Here is a 15,784-nt window from a genome sequence, read left to right as displayed (position 1 = left end):
ATACGGTCAAAAAAAAAGCACATGGGAGTTTCACAGTTTGAGTTTTATGGCATCCCTGCCAGGTTTCTATGGTAACTTTAGCAAACACTCATTTAGCATAGAAGCTAGCTGTCAAATAAAACATTGAGCTAATGTAACTGGTGATTGTGTACTTGTTTTTGGTTAGAAGCTATTAGTGATTGCTGAAACATTTGGGTGTGTATCAAGTTGGTTGTTGGCTCCTTTTTGTCAAAGCTAACTGCCCAGGATGTCCGAAATGGATGTCAATGGAGACCTGTCGGATGTGGAGGGAGAGGATGAAGCTAACGCTGTAAGAGAGGTAAGAAAATGAGTAAAATGAGGTGTATTATTTAAAATGCAGCGTAAGCTGCTTTGGCTAACTGCAAGGTAAAAGTAAACCTGGAGAGTTTAGTAAAGGAAACATTTGCTTTCTTTACCCTAGTGTAATATTTCATTGATTAAAATAGGACCATTTATAAACTATTTCTAGTGTCAAATTCTACAAAATGCAACTTCAGATTAGTCCAGTAATCTTGGTCTCTCATAACCGTATAGAAAACTAGCCTACATGAATACATTTCTCGTTTTTTCACTGATAAAATTTTCACAGTTAACGAAAGATGACATCCATGAGAGGCTCTCGTTACTGTGGCGGATAGGAAATGGATATACTTTCGTCAGACTGGACCTTCCCAACAAGTAAGAAGTCAAAGCTATGTCTAGAAACCATAAGTTCACACACGGAGATGATTTCTAAACAAGTGTTTTCTCGTCTTCGTACTCCTCAGCTCACTGAGTGACGTATCGGTAATCAGCAGGTATAGCCACATACGCTTTCTGGACCTGACCAACAACAACCTTACTGATCTTTCTCCTCTGGCAGCTCAGGATCATTTGCTTTGGCTCAAGGTAGACCTTTCATTTAGAAAAGAACATTTTTGTGTGCAAGCCAGCAGTAGCATTACTGGTTATAAATCTTAAATGCTATTTGTTTGCAGGTTGACAAAAATGCGGCGGCATCTTTTAAGGGGCAACCCTTTGCTGGGTTTCCCTTCCTGCAGTGGCTGAGTATAGCAGCAAACAGGGTAACAGACCTAGATGGCCTGGTTGGGCCTGCTGCCTTGGAAAGCCTCAATCTTACAGGTTGCTCATTGAAAACACATCTGATCACTGACTTTTCTATTTGACCTCATTGTCCTCAACATTATTTATTTAAATTTGTGGAGCTTAATATATTTGCAAATCAACTGATGCAAAATTTTGAAACATCTCTCACAGGAAACAGCATTCAGCTACTGAATAATTTTCAGAGTGACAACTTTACCAACCTGGTGTCTCTTGGGAAACAAGTTGGAAACTACCAAAGGCATTAACCTTCCAAACTTGCGCAAATTATATATGGTAATGAAAACACTTAAAAACAAAAAGTGTAAAGAGTGCATGCCATCACTTATTTACTTTTCTCTCTAAGGCCCAAAATGTTATCACTCGCCTTGAGGGTTTGGAAAAGCTGGAGCGTCTCACAATTCTTCATCTTCGAGACAACCAGCTTGAATCTTTGGATGGTCTCAGTCCCTGCTTGAAGAGTCTTCAGTACCTCAATGTCAGGTGTACAGTTGCATTGTGACCCAACCTATGAAACATTAAAAAAAGTATTACATAGATGTATTGGTCATCCCAGACCAGGCACGTGCAGAGGGGGGTGCGGAGGGTGCTTGAGACCCTGCCCCTTTTGTCCGAAGTGCCCAAAGTGCCCTTTTTCCGGTCGTTCGTCAGATTTTACTGTACAAAACTGTTATACTGTGTTACATTCGGGCACTAGGACCATGCGGAGGCAGCCGCCTCAAGCTGAAGGCTATTTTCCCTTAGACCCGCCTACAAACTCACTGATTGGCTCTGCCGCGTCATACTAACGTGTGATTGGTTGTCCTTACTGTCGCTCTACCTTGTTGAGACGACAGACCGGTGTTTTCCCTGCGGACAGGAGTCTGCGTTCATCTACCTGTAAGTTTTTTTTCTGCCTGCTTCACGTCAGCTGGATAGATTTTAATATCAGAGCTTTTGTTTACGTGCGTTTGAGTCCGTGGTTAGTGTGTGTGGAGCAGAGTCAGGTAGCTGCATGTCTGGGACAGAAAATGAGACACGAGAGAGACTTCTCCTGAAGTGTTGCAGAAACTCAAAGAATCAATGTCTCACTCTAGATTCTCCGGGTCATAACTTCTGAATTACTAATCGAATAAAAATAATTCAAACGGTTTCTAAAAGTACATAAAACGAGCTTTCCAACGAGTTATTACATGATGTTATTCATGTTACTCCAAAAATCGCTGTTAGAAGGAAACCAGCTTTGTAGCGTCACAGAAAGAAACATAGCGAACCGCGACGGGAGGGCGAGAACCGAAAGGAGGAGATGATCTGATCATCTTCATCATCAGCTTTTATAAAGTTATGGAAACGCCACAAATAAAATCCACCTGGTGGGTCAGGTGTCCCAGAAGGCTGTTTCTGTAGATGGTGACATGAGGAGGGACAGATTAAAGTCACACTGGTTTTTATTGGAACACTCAACTGTTTACTAAATGATTCAGCTTCATTCCAGCATTATTTATACGTACAATAAATATTTATTTAGCTGAAAATATAATGTTATCAGTGCAGAATTTTATTAGTTGACTTTTTGTAATGAAATATTTACATTTAACCTTTTATCTGCTTATTGATCTTCATAATGCTGGTAGAAATGTAGCTACAGCTGTGAAGTAGCCCATGAGTGTTATTTTATGATACCTAGTATTTATTTTACTGTATCCCGTTCTCTGGACCAGAGCGTAGACCTGTGGTCACAGACAGGCTGCAGTCATTAAACTGGTTAACATGAGGTCAGGTGTCACACTGTTTTCTGAGTGTTTGCAACACAGTTCTGAATTTAAATACCGGTAGTTCTTTTGACATAGTTTGCTCAAGTCATTTTGAAGTTCCTGTTTAGTAATAAATGTAAAGAAAATTCGAATCTGTTTTTTTTTCATTTAAGCTGCAGTTTTACAGACTTTAATAAACATAAACACTAAATACAAACCAGACACTGAAAGCTGAGGTTGTTCTGAAAACAGGAGCAGAGTTACAAACATTTTACACTTTTATTACAATTTTAAAGCCATAAACAAAAAAAATACTTGTTATATTTATGGTCATAAGAGGGTTAAACATGATAAATTTTCCGCCTCCCACAAAGAGATGGTAAAAGTGAATGTGAGCATAATTATATACATTTTATTACTTTATTAAGTATTTTTTATTATTGACTATTACTCCAAACAGTTCAGATGAAGGCAACTGGACTTCTTTGGTTTCTTTAAAACATTTCACTTCTCCTCTGCGGAGCTTTGTCAGTTCTAACTGGAACATGGGAGAGTCAAGCTCATAAGCTGTAGCTGTCTGTTGTTATTTAAAGAGCAGAAACTACTCTGAGTACCCCACCTCTCCATCTCCTGATGAGTCATTAGCCTCTATTGATGGTGAGTCATCGTGTTTATTAGATGCAGGAAGATGTGACCTAGACTGAAACTGAATGAGATTCAAAAAAAGTTCTAATCTTTTAAACAACGCTGTTGGTCCTCTTTGTCCTTGTTCTGGTTTTCTAAAAGCCTGTGTTAAAAACCTTGGTGTGTTTTTAGACGGTTCTTTTAATCTTTACAGACAGGTGAGTGCAGTGGTCCAATCAGGTTTTTATCATTTAAGGCAGATAGCAAAGGTGAAGCCATACCTTCCTGCTAATGTCCTCGAACATGTCATCCACCTGTTCGGTCTTGCCGATTGGACTACTGCGACTCCCTGTATTCTGGCCTGGACCAGTCCTCCCCACACCGACTTCAGCTGGTCCAAAATGCAGCGGCCCGCTTGCTGACTGGAACCAGCAAGCGGGATCACATAACCCCGGTTCTGGCCTCTCTCCATTGGCTTCCTGTCTCTTACAGGATCCGTTTCAAAATTTTACTTTTTGTTTTTAAATCCCTTCATGGCCTGGCCCCAGTTTACATCTCTGAGCTGCTGTCCGCTTACGTCCCTGCCAGAACCATGAGGTCCAGCTCTCGAGCTCTTTTAACAGTTCCAAAAACCCGCCACAAGACTCGCTGCAACAGAGCGTTCTCTGTGGTTGGGCCCAAACTGTGGAACAAGCTACCTCTCAACATCAGGACCACACAGAATCTAGACCATTTTAAATCCCTTCTTAAGATGCAATTTTTGATTTGGCTTTTAATGCAGGTTGACTTGAGCATCTTAATAGTTTTTAACAGTTTTTATCACAGATTGTGACTGTTGTGTGCTCATCTTATTTTAGGTTTTTATTGTTGATTTGTTGTATCTTTTTTTGTTTTACCTTGTACAGCGCTTTGGTGTAGCTTTGCTGCTGTAAATGCGCTCTGTAAGTAAAATTGACCTTGACCTTGACCAAAGCTGCATTATTGGTTCTGGAAAGGTGAAATCTAAGCCCCGCCCCTATTTAAAGTGGGGTTTTCACGTTTTGACATAGATAGCTTATTTTACTCCTCTCTCAAATCATCTATTTTCTCTGTCCAGAATGTGGACTTTGTCATCTTCAAAGGTGTGTCCCTTGTCCTTCAGGTGAAGGTGGACTGCAGAGTTTTGACCTGAAGAGGTGGCTCTCCTGTGTTGTGTTATGTTCTTGTGTAATTGTTGTTTAGTTTCTCTAATGTAAACATCTGGACAGTGCTCCTACACTGGACTGCATAAACGACCCCACTGAGCTTCTGTTTGGGTGTTTTGTCTTCTGGATGGACCAGGTTCTGTCTGAGGGTGTTGTTGGGTATAAATTTTACCGGGATGTTGTGTTTGGAGAAGATTCTTCTAAGTTTCTCTGAGACTCCTGCCACGTATGTGATGATGGTGCCTTTGTCTAAAGGGTGTTGTTAGGTTGGTAGCAGAGCTCTCATGTTTAGTGTTAAGTTCAGTGAGATCATGGAATGGGATCAAGAATTTCCTACTAACAGGAAAAAGATCTCAGCTAACATAGCTGTAGATCACAATGGATAAGTCTCTGTGGTTGCATATATTTTACTACCTCTTACTAGAGCTGTCTTTAGTAAGCACAAAATATCTTTGGTTGTACACCTGTGCAATAGCAATACAGTATCTTGATTTCTGTTGAATGTACTTCCTGAATGAGTGATCTTTTCAGGCTAAAATAACAAAATGACAAATACAGACAGAAGGACGACTTCTTTCTTCTTTTATAATGCGTTGCATCACCACCTGGTATCAGAACAGGACTCGGTATTGGAAGATAATCAAAAATCAAACAACTTGGACTCGGATCAGGGGCAAAAATGTGGTTGTAACATCTCTAGATACAAGTCAGCTTTAAAAACTAAAACTATTATTTATGAACTAACATTAACACTAATGACACTAATTTATATATTTTTATTATGTTGTTTGAACCCAAGGGTCTCATTATCTGAATTTTCTAACTTATTGGATTGCTCTATAAGTGCCCCTTTTTTTACTTTGAGCACCCGCCCCGTCAAAGGTCTCTGCACGGCACTGTCCCAGACTGCTAAGTCTCTATCTTTCTTCTTTCAGAGACAATGCACTGTCTGATGCTGAGGCCCTGCAAAGCCTCTGCCATGTGTCACAAACCCTGCGAGCTGTAGTCCTTACTGGAAATCTGCTGGCGGGAATGCCAGGCTACCACCTGGAAGTGCTGAAGCTAATGCCACAGCTGCAGCGACTTGACAAAGACCCTGTCACCCCCGAGGAGAGAAGTCAAGCACAAGAGGAATTCAGGGTAAAAAAAAAACAAACAGTATTGATTGTGTGTGTGTGTGTGTGTGTGTGTGTGTGCGTGCGTGCGTGTGTGTGTGTGTGTACGTACTTGTACAACTATTCTAATTAGTACCAAAACCGGTATATTCACTAATCTTCTGAAGACTGATGGGCCTTGTTAGGACCAAAACCCGGTCCTAATACGGCGGGCCCCTGTTTTAGGCTTAGGGGTGAGGTTTAGAAGTAAAATGTGAATTGAGTTTTTGTTACAGCTAGGTTTAGGAATACACTGGTTAGGGTAAGGGTTTGGGTTAAGCATAAATGCTGTTACTAAAATGAATGGAAGTCAATACAAAGTCCTAATATGGATAGAAATACAAGATTGTGTGTGTGTGTGTGTGTGTGTGTGTGTGTGTGTGTGTGTGTGTGTGTGTGTGTGTGTGTGTGTGTGTGTGACACTTTACAATAATATTCCCTTTATTAATGTTACTTAGTGCATCATTAAGCATTAATAAACTATTAAATAAAATGTTAACAACTACTTAACCATATTTTGTAATGCAGTAATGAGCAGACAACCTCCCCTTTTGGCCCTTTGTCCTAACCTTAAGGACACTTTAGTTACCAATGACTGCAATGTTAATAAAGGGACCCTTTGTTTATTAATTATTAATAATGCGCTAAGTCATGTTAATAAAGGGACCCTTTGTTTAATAATGCTTAATATTGCACTAAGTAATGTTACTAAAGGGACACTTATTGTAAAGTGTTACCTTTTCTTTTCTATAACAAATATATTTATCTAGTTTCAGGAACTTCAAGAATAGGAAACACCTCAGCGGTAAGATTTCGAAAGATGGGTGAATAAGGACGTGTTGGCCTGAACGTTTCTGAAGAAGCAGGACTTCACTCCGTAAAGGAGGAACTTTGTGATCTTCCTAGGAAATATTTTACCTATTTTTTTTGTTTAAAATATTTTAGTCTTCATTCTACAGCTAACAATAAAACAGTTTCATCATTTTTTCCCGATTGATTCATTGAATGTAACATGTCTTGTGAGTGGTGATTGAAGGATCACTGAAACAGAAACTTTTATTGTGGGAAGTTTTTTTTACTGCGTAAGAATGAGAGCACAAAATCTGAGTACTTCCCTGTTGGCAGCCATCCAACTACAGATTTAAAGGAACAGTGTGTGTAATCAACACATATAAACCTTTTATGGGACATTGAGAGTACGAATAATTTATATTTTCTTGTTACTGGTGTAGTCTGGGGATTTTGTGAGCTTTACAATAAAGCAGAAGCAGAAAAAACTCAGACTGAACTGAAACAGCTTGTGAAATCAGCTGCATCCTTAACGCAACACGCGCCACTTCTCTTCCTCCAAGGCTGTGATTGGACAGGAAGAAGCGGACCAGCCTCCTCTCCTCACCCTGTCATTCCTCCTCCCCACTCGTACTTGACAGTAGTCGGTTAGCTAAGGGCCTACGACTCCGGTTCAATCAACCTCTGCTGTCTTTTAAGCCAACTCCGCCGTCATCCTCCCAGAGACCATGTCTGGCTACCACAAACCCGACGAGAAGACCCTGCAGGGTCTGAAAGACATTGCCAACAAGCTACGGATCAACTCCATCAAAGCAACATGCGCCTCCAACTCCGGGTAGGTCTCCCAGAGCTGCACACAGTCGCAGGAAGTAGTCAAATCCACTCGGATATAAATTAAACACGAAAATGTAGCGGCCAGAGTACGCACGAGCTCCCTGCAGGGCCGGCCTGCACGTGCTGCAGATTAAAGCTCACACGATGAGTTAGCTGGTTAGCGCGAGGGCCAAATCATGGGTATAACGAGAACACGTGAGTGTTTACTTATGCATGTAATATGTATTATACGTGTGCGTGGTTCATGAGGTAACTAAAGTAGCCATTAGTAGCCAAATTACTATTATTTATCAAAAAGGTCACGTGGTCGTGGTAGTCTTGGGAGCCTTATCCTTTAGTTTTTCTTTGGCCTCAATGAATGAAAACTTGTTAAACTTCAAAGAAAAAGTTATTTTCAAGTTTAAAGCTCAAACACGCAATTCAGCCTTAAGGTCAAACAAATATAAATGTTTTTCTCTTTTCCACCAAAGCAACTGTGTGTGCGCGTGTGCGCGCGCGCGGCCTTTGCTCTTCTAGTGTTCTAGTTATAGTGTTTTTAAGGATTGGCCCAAACAGAAATGCACATTCCACAATGAATGGTGCTTGCAGTTGTTGTGATCACTCCTGTTGGTTGCAGTTCTTGGTTCCATCACAAGTATCATCATGTCCAAGTTAGTTTAACTAGTAGGGGCGAGTCAAGTTGTGTTTAACCATTTGGTTACCTTCTCTTTTAGGAACATTAACCGCTTCATCATCATGGCTTTGAATACATATCGGATGCTGGCAAAAGCAACATAATTTTCCCCACACTAATTATTTACAGTTTAAATATATTTAGTGCATCTTTGGAAAGTCGACATCTTATGGTTGACCCAAACAAAAGGCCAGCTGTTAAACCAGTTTAACTTTTTTTTACCAACAAAGAAATGATGGAAATCTGATTTTCTGAGGCTCAAAGAGATCTGGACTAAATGAGACTTTCTACAGTTGATTTCCATCACTTCCTTTCTCACTGAGGTGGAACTTTGCACCAATCAAATAATCTGAACTCTTCTGTCACCTTTTGTTTTCCATCAGGTTATCTCTCAGCATGAGGACACGTGGTAAATCAATGATCGGGTCTTTTGTTTTCTTAAATCAAGCTCAACAGTAACTGATGTGTATGTTTATAGTAACCACTTGTTTGCAGCATGGTTGTAAAGGTACAAGTTGTCACCTAACCACAAAGGGAAGCTGAGCTCTGTTGGGTCATTTTGGATTTCCAAAGTGTTGATTACAATTCTTCAAAGCATTTGCAGCAACTAACCGTTTCACAAACCTGCTTACCTTCTAATCTGAAGACCCAAGTGTGGTAACCTGAGGTGGTTGTTAAAAATTAACAAGCTGTTGACTGTGGGTGATGTTTCAAATCCCAATAAGAGTTTTTATTTTATTTTTTTACTCAAATACATAAGTTGTAAAACTTTTGTGTTTTTGGCAGGTTGCAGGTTGCCATGTGATCTTAAAAAACACGAGTTCTGAATGCACATGTATGCATGTGCATGTTTTGTATTTATTAACTAATGTGTTTATGTTTGCACTCACTTTTTATTAACTGACCTACTCTTTGTCTCAGCCACCCCACGTCATGCTGCAGTGCAGCAGAGCTCATGTCCGTTCTCTTCTTCAACGCCATGCGCTATAAGGCAGATGATCCTCGTAACCAGTGTAACGACCGCTTTGTGCTCTCCAAGGTTGGTTTTCGTTGAAAGAAAAAATTCCCCTCCTGTTTTTTGTCAGCTTACTGAAAAGCCATTTTCGTCATCAGGGTCATGCTGCACCGGTCCTCTATGCTGTCTGGGCTGAAGCAGGCTTTGTGAAAGAATCTGATCTTATAAACCTTCGCAAGATTGACTGTGACCTGGAGGGGCATCCCACCCCAGTAAGTCTGAACTTGAGTGTTTTTCTTTCTACCTTTTCTAATCTGTGTTATAGGAACTTTCTAATCTATGTTATGGGAACACAGAAACTGGAGTTTGTTGACGTGGCCACAGGATCCCTCGGACAGGGTCTTGGTGCTGCTTGTGGGATGGCCTACACCGGCAAATACTTTGACAAATCCAGGTCAGTATGTATCCAAACTAGTGGAAAATCACTAAAAACTTCTAAATATCTAAATCTGCAATGTAAAATCACCTGAAACTTCTTTGAATATGAATCAGCAGGAGACAGAAATATGTTTAATTAAATTTTTTCAGATACACTTCAGTGTGGTTAAATATCAATGCAGCTATATTGATCCTTTGTTTCTCAATAGTGTTGCTCAACACTGGCATTAATAGAAAAGATGTGGTCCACTGAAAAATCATTTTTTTATTATTTCTTATTCTTTATTATTTCCGTCTCTGCTAGAAGAAGCTAACTGTTAGCATTAGCAATTCTACCACACAGCAGAACTCCTCCAGACTCGTTATTTGTGGAGTTAAAACATCCATGTTGCAGAGCAGTCAGTGGTAGAGTCGTGTTGCTGTTAACCAATCAGAGGCTAGATGTCCAAATATCAGGAAATAAGACTCCGAATCATTTTGCCTGAAGCTCAGTTCTGATCAGGCTCATTTCTAGTTACTGAAACTAGTGCACCAGAGCTTTGTTTCCCCCAGAATATGACTTACAAGGCAATAATTCCTACAAGAGACCAAATGTATTGATTAAATGAGCGAACACACATTTAAAGACCAGATGCTTCTGCAATAGAACAATGCAAAAGTTTAAGACTTTGCTATTCCAGCTGTCGCTCATTTACCCACCTTCTTGTTTTTCAAACCTAAATCTTTAGTTACAATTTCACAAATTAAGATTCCATTCATAAAGAGTTGCATATTCATTTAAATGTCATATTGGCCACTTTTAAACCACAATACTTATTCCTTACACCTCCCTCTCGTTTCACCACTGCAGCTACCGTGTGTACTGCATGATGGGTGATGGAGAGTGCTCCGAGGGATCGGTTTGGGAAGCCATGGCGTTTGCTTCCTACTACAAGTTGGACAACCTTGTGGCCATCATGGATGTCAATCGCCTTGGTCAGAGTCAGGCTGCCCCTCTGCAGCACGACATGGAGGTCTACCGCAAGCGCTGTGAAGCCTTTGGGTCTGTGATGTCAAACAACTTCTTGTATTCTATAAGAAAACATTTGTTTATGTTGGTCCTCATTAATCATTGATGTTTTTAAATGCATAACCAAAGTTGCACAAACCTGTAATGTCATATCTGGTCTGTTAAAAACCGATGTGTCGGGACAGAATGGGTTAAATAAACGTGGCCACAGTCGCATTTCAAAAGCTGTTTGTAGAGGTTGTGAAATTTCTTGTCTGTCTCCATGAATTATCCCTGACCCTTGACCTTTGCTTGCTTCCTAGTTAATATGCTTGTTTGTTAACAGACTTGTTCCAATGAGTATTCTTGTCTAGGGTTGGTAGTTTTTATTAATGGCTGGTATTAAATCTGTAGGTGGAACACGTATGTTGTGGATGGACATGATGTGGAGGAGCTGTGCAAAGCTTTCTGGCAGGCTCAGCAGGTCAAAGATAAACCCACCTGTATCGTTGCCAAGACGTTTAAGGGGAGAGGACTCAAAAGTAGGTGTTTATACTCATATTTTATATTGCTTACACCTTTTCCAAATGTGTTTTAAAAATTTGAATAATGAGACATATTCATTTCTCTGACTGTAGACATTGAAGATCAAGATAACTGGCATGGAAAGCCTATCCCAAAGGACAAGCTGGATGACGTCCTGAAGGACCTGCAGTCTCGGATCCAGGTCCCCAACAAGACCTTGTGTCCTCACCTGCCCAATGAGGATCTAGCACCAGCTGACCTGAGCCCCATCTCCCTGCCTTCACCCCCAGAGTACAAGAAGGGAGATAAGGTACTGCAAGGAGCCTTTATTGCCAAAAACATTTGTGTAAATGTGTTTTGTTCATCGTTTTCTTATTTGCAATGCCTTCCTAGATTAGTTTATAACTTTAAACCTCTGACCACCTCTCCTCCTCTTCAGATGTCAACCAGGCGGGCGTATGGCATTGCACTGGCTCGACTGGGGCAGGCAAGCAAGAGGGTGGTGGCTTTAGATGGAGACACCAAAAACTCTACCTTCTCTGAACTTTTTAAGAAATCCTGCCCTGACCGCTACATTGAGTGTTTCATCGCTGAACAGAACATGGTAAATGACTGTGTCCATTTGAGCTCAGTCATTTAGACCGACCCTGTCTAAAAGTGTGTTTGATAATCACAGGTGGGCGTGGCCATTGGCTGTGCCACTCGAGACCGGACAGTGGCATTTGCCAGCACCTTTGCTGCTTTCTTCTCCAGAGCCTATGACCAGATCCGTATGGGAGCCATCTCCCAGTCCAACGTCAACCTCGTGGGATCTCACTGTGGAGTCTCGATTGGTGAGCTTTAAGCTGGAATCCTTTACATGATTTATAAATGTGCCCTTTTTTCTCCTTCACTGGTCCTGTCCTGCCTCCAGGTGAGGACGGTCCATCCCAGATGGCCCTCGAGGACTTGGCAATGTTCCGCGCCATCCCCACATGTACTGTGTTTTATCCGAGTGATGCGGTGTCCACTGAGAGGGCCGTCGAGCTGTCTGCCAACACAAAGGTCGGAGTCTTGCTTCGGGATTGCCCAGTAAACATCCTCCGTAAACTCATGCTCTACTTTACTTTTAGGGAATCTGTTTCATTCGTACCAGCAGACCCGACACAGCGGTGATCTACTCTCCTGATGAGAAGTTTGAACTGGGCATAGCCAAGGTAATCACTTCTCTAATTCAAATATTCTTTATATGTATGAGGAGTAAAATTTAAATCCTCTTTAGTTTCTCCTCTAAATGACTAAATGGGCTGTTTTCCAGGTGGTGTGTGAGTCTGATAGTGATGTGGCGACTGTGATTGGAGCTGGTGTTACTCTGCATGAAGCTCTGGCTGCTCATAAGATTCTCCAAAGTGAAGGTAGACCCACGCTGTTCTGTTTGAGTGTACATAGTGTTGTTTGACCATCGGCATATATACTGGACAATTCATTTCCATAGGCTCCAATAACACATTTTTGAGGCTAAATGGGAGGTGGCCACCACCGCCATTTTGACCGTGTCACAGGTTCCGTCAAGCCCAGACAATTCCACAAAAGGGAAGAGGTAGAGCTGAGGGTGGGGCTGTAAGGCTGGGATAAACTGACGACACCCGGTCAAACTAGCTACAAGCTAACCTGAAGCTAACGCAGAGGTGGGAGCTAAGCTAACGGAGGTAGCAACCTAGCTACAACCGGAGTTAACTGTGCACAACACCAGAGCTTCTGAGTCAGAGATACGCCGGGCTGACCGCTGGGTAAAACCGGGTGGAAAACATCTGTCTCCCAAGATCTCCACAAGCTGATAGTCGGAACCCAGCTCCACCAACATGTTATATTTCAACCCATTTTCTAAAGTGCAGCATTATGTTAAATGCACTGGGTTTTACCCTATTACATTTAAATTTCATGGTTAAACAGTACATGTTAAAATCTAAGCTCAGCTCGGCAGTGACCTAAAATACATAAATATAATTTTACTTACCGAAAAAAATGAAGTGGAGACTCCTTTTACGCTCTATTAGTGCAATTAATGCCACAGCAAGTCATTTTGTCCAACAATTGCACAAAAAACATCCAAAAAAGAACGCACAAACGCTACAACTAAGTTGAGAGACTTAAAATGATGGAACAGTTTTCAGGCGAGGCTCAGGCTCAGGCTGATGCCTTTCCCCGGTGCTAGCTCTGTGGTCACGTGGGTCTGATGCTCATTAATTATACAGAATTTTAGGCTTTTAATACATTTAAACAGAAGAGTGAGAAAAAAATTCACCCCCCTCAGAGTTGTCATGAGTGTAAACTAGATCTATTAAACCAAAAACATATTTTGGTACCAGGCTGTAAACATATTTATTTCTGCTGTGAAATTGGCATTTTTAACATGGGAGTCTATGAGGATTTGCTCACTTCTGACACCAGCCCCTAGTGGATGAGGGTGGAACTGCAATTTATTTCACTTCCGTAGTAGACTCAATTTCTGTCCCGCACTGTGGGGGCTTGTATTTGACTAAACAGGGTAGAGTGGCTTATTATGAACCTGAAAGGAATTCCCTCATGATTTCTCACAGGAAAGAACATCTGTGTAATCGACCCATTCACCATCAAGCCTCTGGATGCTGCCACCATCTTGAGCCATGCCAGAAAAACAGGAGGACACGTCATCACCGTGGAGGACCACTACAAGGAGGGTAAGGTTCTTCTCTTGTAGCATGTTTTTAACCGTCCCCTTCTTTGCCACAAGGCTTTATAGTTATGTTGGTAGTCGTAGATGCAGACAGATTTTAGGCTTAACAAAAGCAGATTTTTGTTTTTTTCAGACATTAAAAGAAACGCTTCGTCCCGTCAGCTGCCAGTAGCTTTTCTAAAAGATGCTGAAACTGAGTTTAAGGCTGGAGTATTTTTGTCCAGGTGGTCTTGGTGAAGCAGTGCTGTCTGCAGTGGGATGTGAGCCCGGAATAGTTGTGACCCGGCTGGCGGTGTCCGGCGTTCCCCGCAGTGGGAAGCCCCAGGAGCTCCTGGATGTTTTTGGCATCAGTGCTAAGCACATCGTTAACGCAGTCCGCCAGACCTTTGCTAATTAAGAACTGCTTTTCATCTTCATGCTTTCTTCATAACCTGTTTCCATCTACCTGCCACACTTTCTAAAACCTAGCCTCGCTGCTGCCATCCTGTGGCTTTGAATGGGATGTTCACTAACCCTGGGTTGCTGTGTAAGAGTGCAGTGAATATCTCTATGTACGTTCTGGCTCACATTTCCCCACATTCCTGTTGTTTTTAGATTCACAGACCAAAAAGTCACTGAACACTGTAAAATGTTAACATTTTGATTTCCTATCTGGTCATAACTTCTGCTGTTTTTTCAGACTTTCAGCAAACATCACTGTCCCCCAGCGAGTATTCCTCCTTCGGTGCCGTTACTGGTTTTGAAATGTTCTAGATCTCTTCTGTAGATGTATAGAACTGCCTTTAATGCCAGATCTTTTCATTTATGTGGAAAAACATTCCTCCCTGGTTCTTGATTCAAGCGTCAGTCTTCCTGCTGTTTAAGGCAACCGTCTATCGCCTCAGTGTGCAAATAAAAATATCTGACTGCCTTTCTTTGTGTTTTCTTTACATGTGGGATTCTGGGATTCATGGTTTCTGATATAAAATGTTTTACAGTAAAGATTTGACACATTTATTTGCATTTTACTAGATATGGGGGATCCGTTGATCCCTGTACTTTGTCTTGAGTAAAACTTAATTTACATTTAATGGTCAAATAGATTCTTTGCTCTCATTTCCGCATAGTATCACAGAAACCGAGTATTTAAATGTTGATTTATAGCTTTGTCTTGCTCCAAAACCCTTTAAATGTTCAACTTGGTTCAGTCGGGTTTATGATGCTATTTGTAAACCTGATTAGGTGTTAAATTGTCAACAATGGAAAACACCGTTATATAAATTCATCCTTTGCACCACTGAGTTTATGTAGCTAATATCAAATTTAGTATTAGGCTCATCGGTTCTTCCATCTTTTTTTTTTCTTTTCCAAAATTGACTTGCAGTAGTTAGGCGCAGGAACCCAGACTTCCCTCTCCAGCTCCTCCCTGCAAAACAAAGCATAAAACATTCCCTCCCAGTGGAACTCCTTCAGAAAACCAAAATTCTGAGAAAATATTAAAACACAATACATCTCATGCAGTAAATATAAAACATTTTAAATTGCCTGATCATAAAAAGCAGAGAATTTCGTAAGAATTTGCAGCAGTATGTTTTATTAGGCTCATGAGTAATTTTATACAGAGTATTAAATTTTAAAAGGAAATTTACCATCACATCATTGTGTGATGATGGTGAGAGATGTGGTTCTGCTCAAAGCCTCCCTTCTCTAGAAGATGTTTAAAAATGGGTCTTTCCTTCAGGCAGAAGATTGAACAGCCTCAGGTCAGAGGAGCAAGACTAAACTGTCCTTTTTAGTTAATTCAAAGTAACTAATAAGCTAGTAAATGAAATTAATCTGAAACAAGATCTACGTGGAAATAGTTGATGTGAGATCATTGTTGTGCTTGTGTAAAGATCGACGTGTGAAGTGCATCCCACTCCTTCTGTCAACACAGATCAATAAAGGTTCTGGTCCACAGACAGCACCGGCGTCAGCATCACTCCTGATGCTCCGTGCTGCCATCAGCCTGAGGTTAAGGTGTTGGATGTAATCTGTGGATTACCACACGTTACTGTTAGGATTTAAATGAATCACCTTTGGACTCAT

At 41.1% G+C, this 15,784-nt stretch overlaps 2 protein-coding genes across 2 annotated transcripts; both read left to right on the top strand.

Annotated features, from left to right (window-relative positions):
* The first annotated feature begins 42 nt into the window (after positions 1–42).
* On the top strand, positions 43–6,743 carry lrrc23 (leucine rich repeat containing 23). The gene is given in 9 exon segments (XM_054735938.2): positions 43–319; positions 611–699; positions 789–909; positions 999–1,143; positions 1,279–1,333; positions 1,335–1,401; positions 1,472–1,608; positions 5,602–5,806; positions 6,591–6,743. Coding segments are annotated over 9 exon segments (912 nt in total). The 5' UTR covers positions 43–247; the 3' UTR covers positions 6,612–6,743.
* A 473-nt stretch (positions 6,744–7,216) lies between these two features.
* tktb (transketolase b) lies at positions 7,217–14,627 on the top strand. The gene is made up of 14 exons (XM_054735933.2): positions 7,217–7,444; positions 9,038–9,155; positions 9,230–9,343; positions 9,428–9,525; positions 10,360–10,551; positions 10,912–11,039; positions 11,136–11,332; positions 11,462–11,626; positions 11,699–11,855; positions 11,936–12,066; positions 12,135–12,218; positions 12,320–12,416; positions 13,602–13,721; positions 13,942–14,627. The coding sequence occupies exons 1-14, from the start codon at positions 7,338–7,340 to the stop codon at positions 14,112–14,114; spliced, it is 1,881 nt and encodes a 626-aa protein (XP_054591908.1). The 5' UTR covers positions 7,217–7,337; the 3' UTR covers positions 14,115–14,627.
* The last annotated feature ends 1,157 nt before the right edge of the window (positions 14,628–15,784 follow it).

Source organism: Nothobranchius furzeri, chromosome 15 (assembly GCF_043380555.1).
Source record: "Nothobranchius furzeri strain GRZ-AD chromosome 15, NfurGRZ-RIMD1, whole genome shotgun sequence".
NCBI lineage: Eukaryota > Metazoa > Chordata > Actinopteri > Cyprinodontiformes > Nothobranchiidae > Nothobranchius > Nothobranchius furzeri.
Note: the sequence above shows the minus strand (reverse complement) of the source record. Positions and strands in the feature narration are given on the sequence as shown.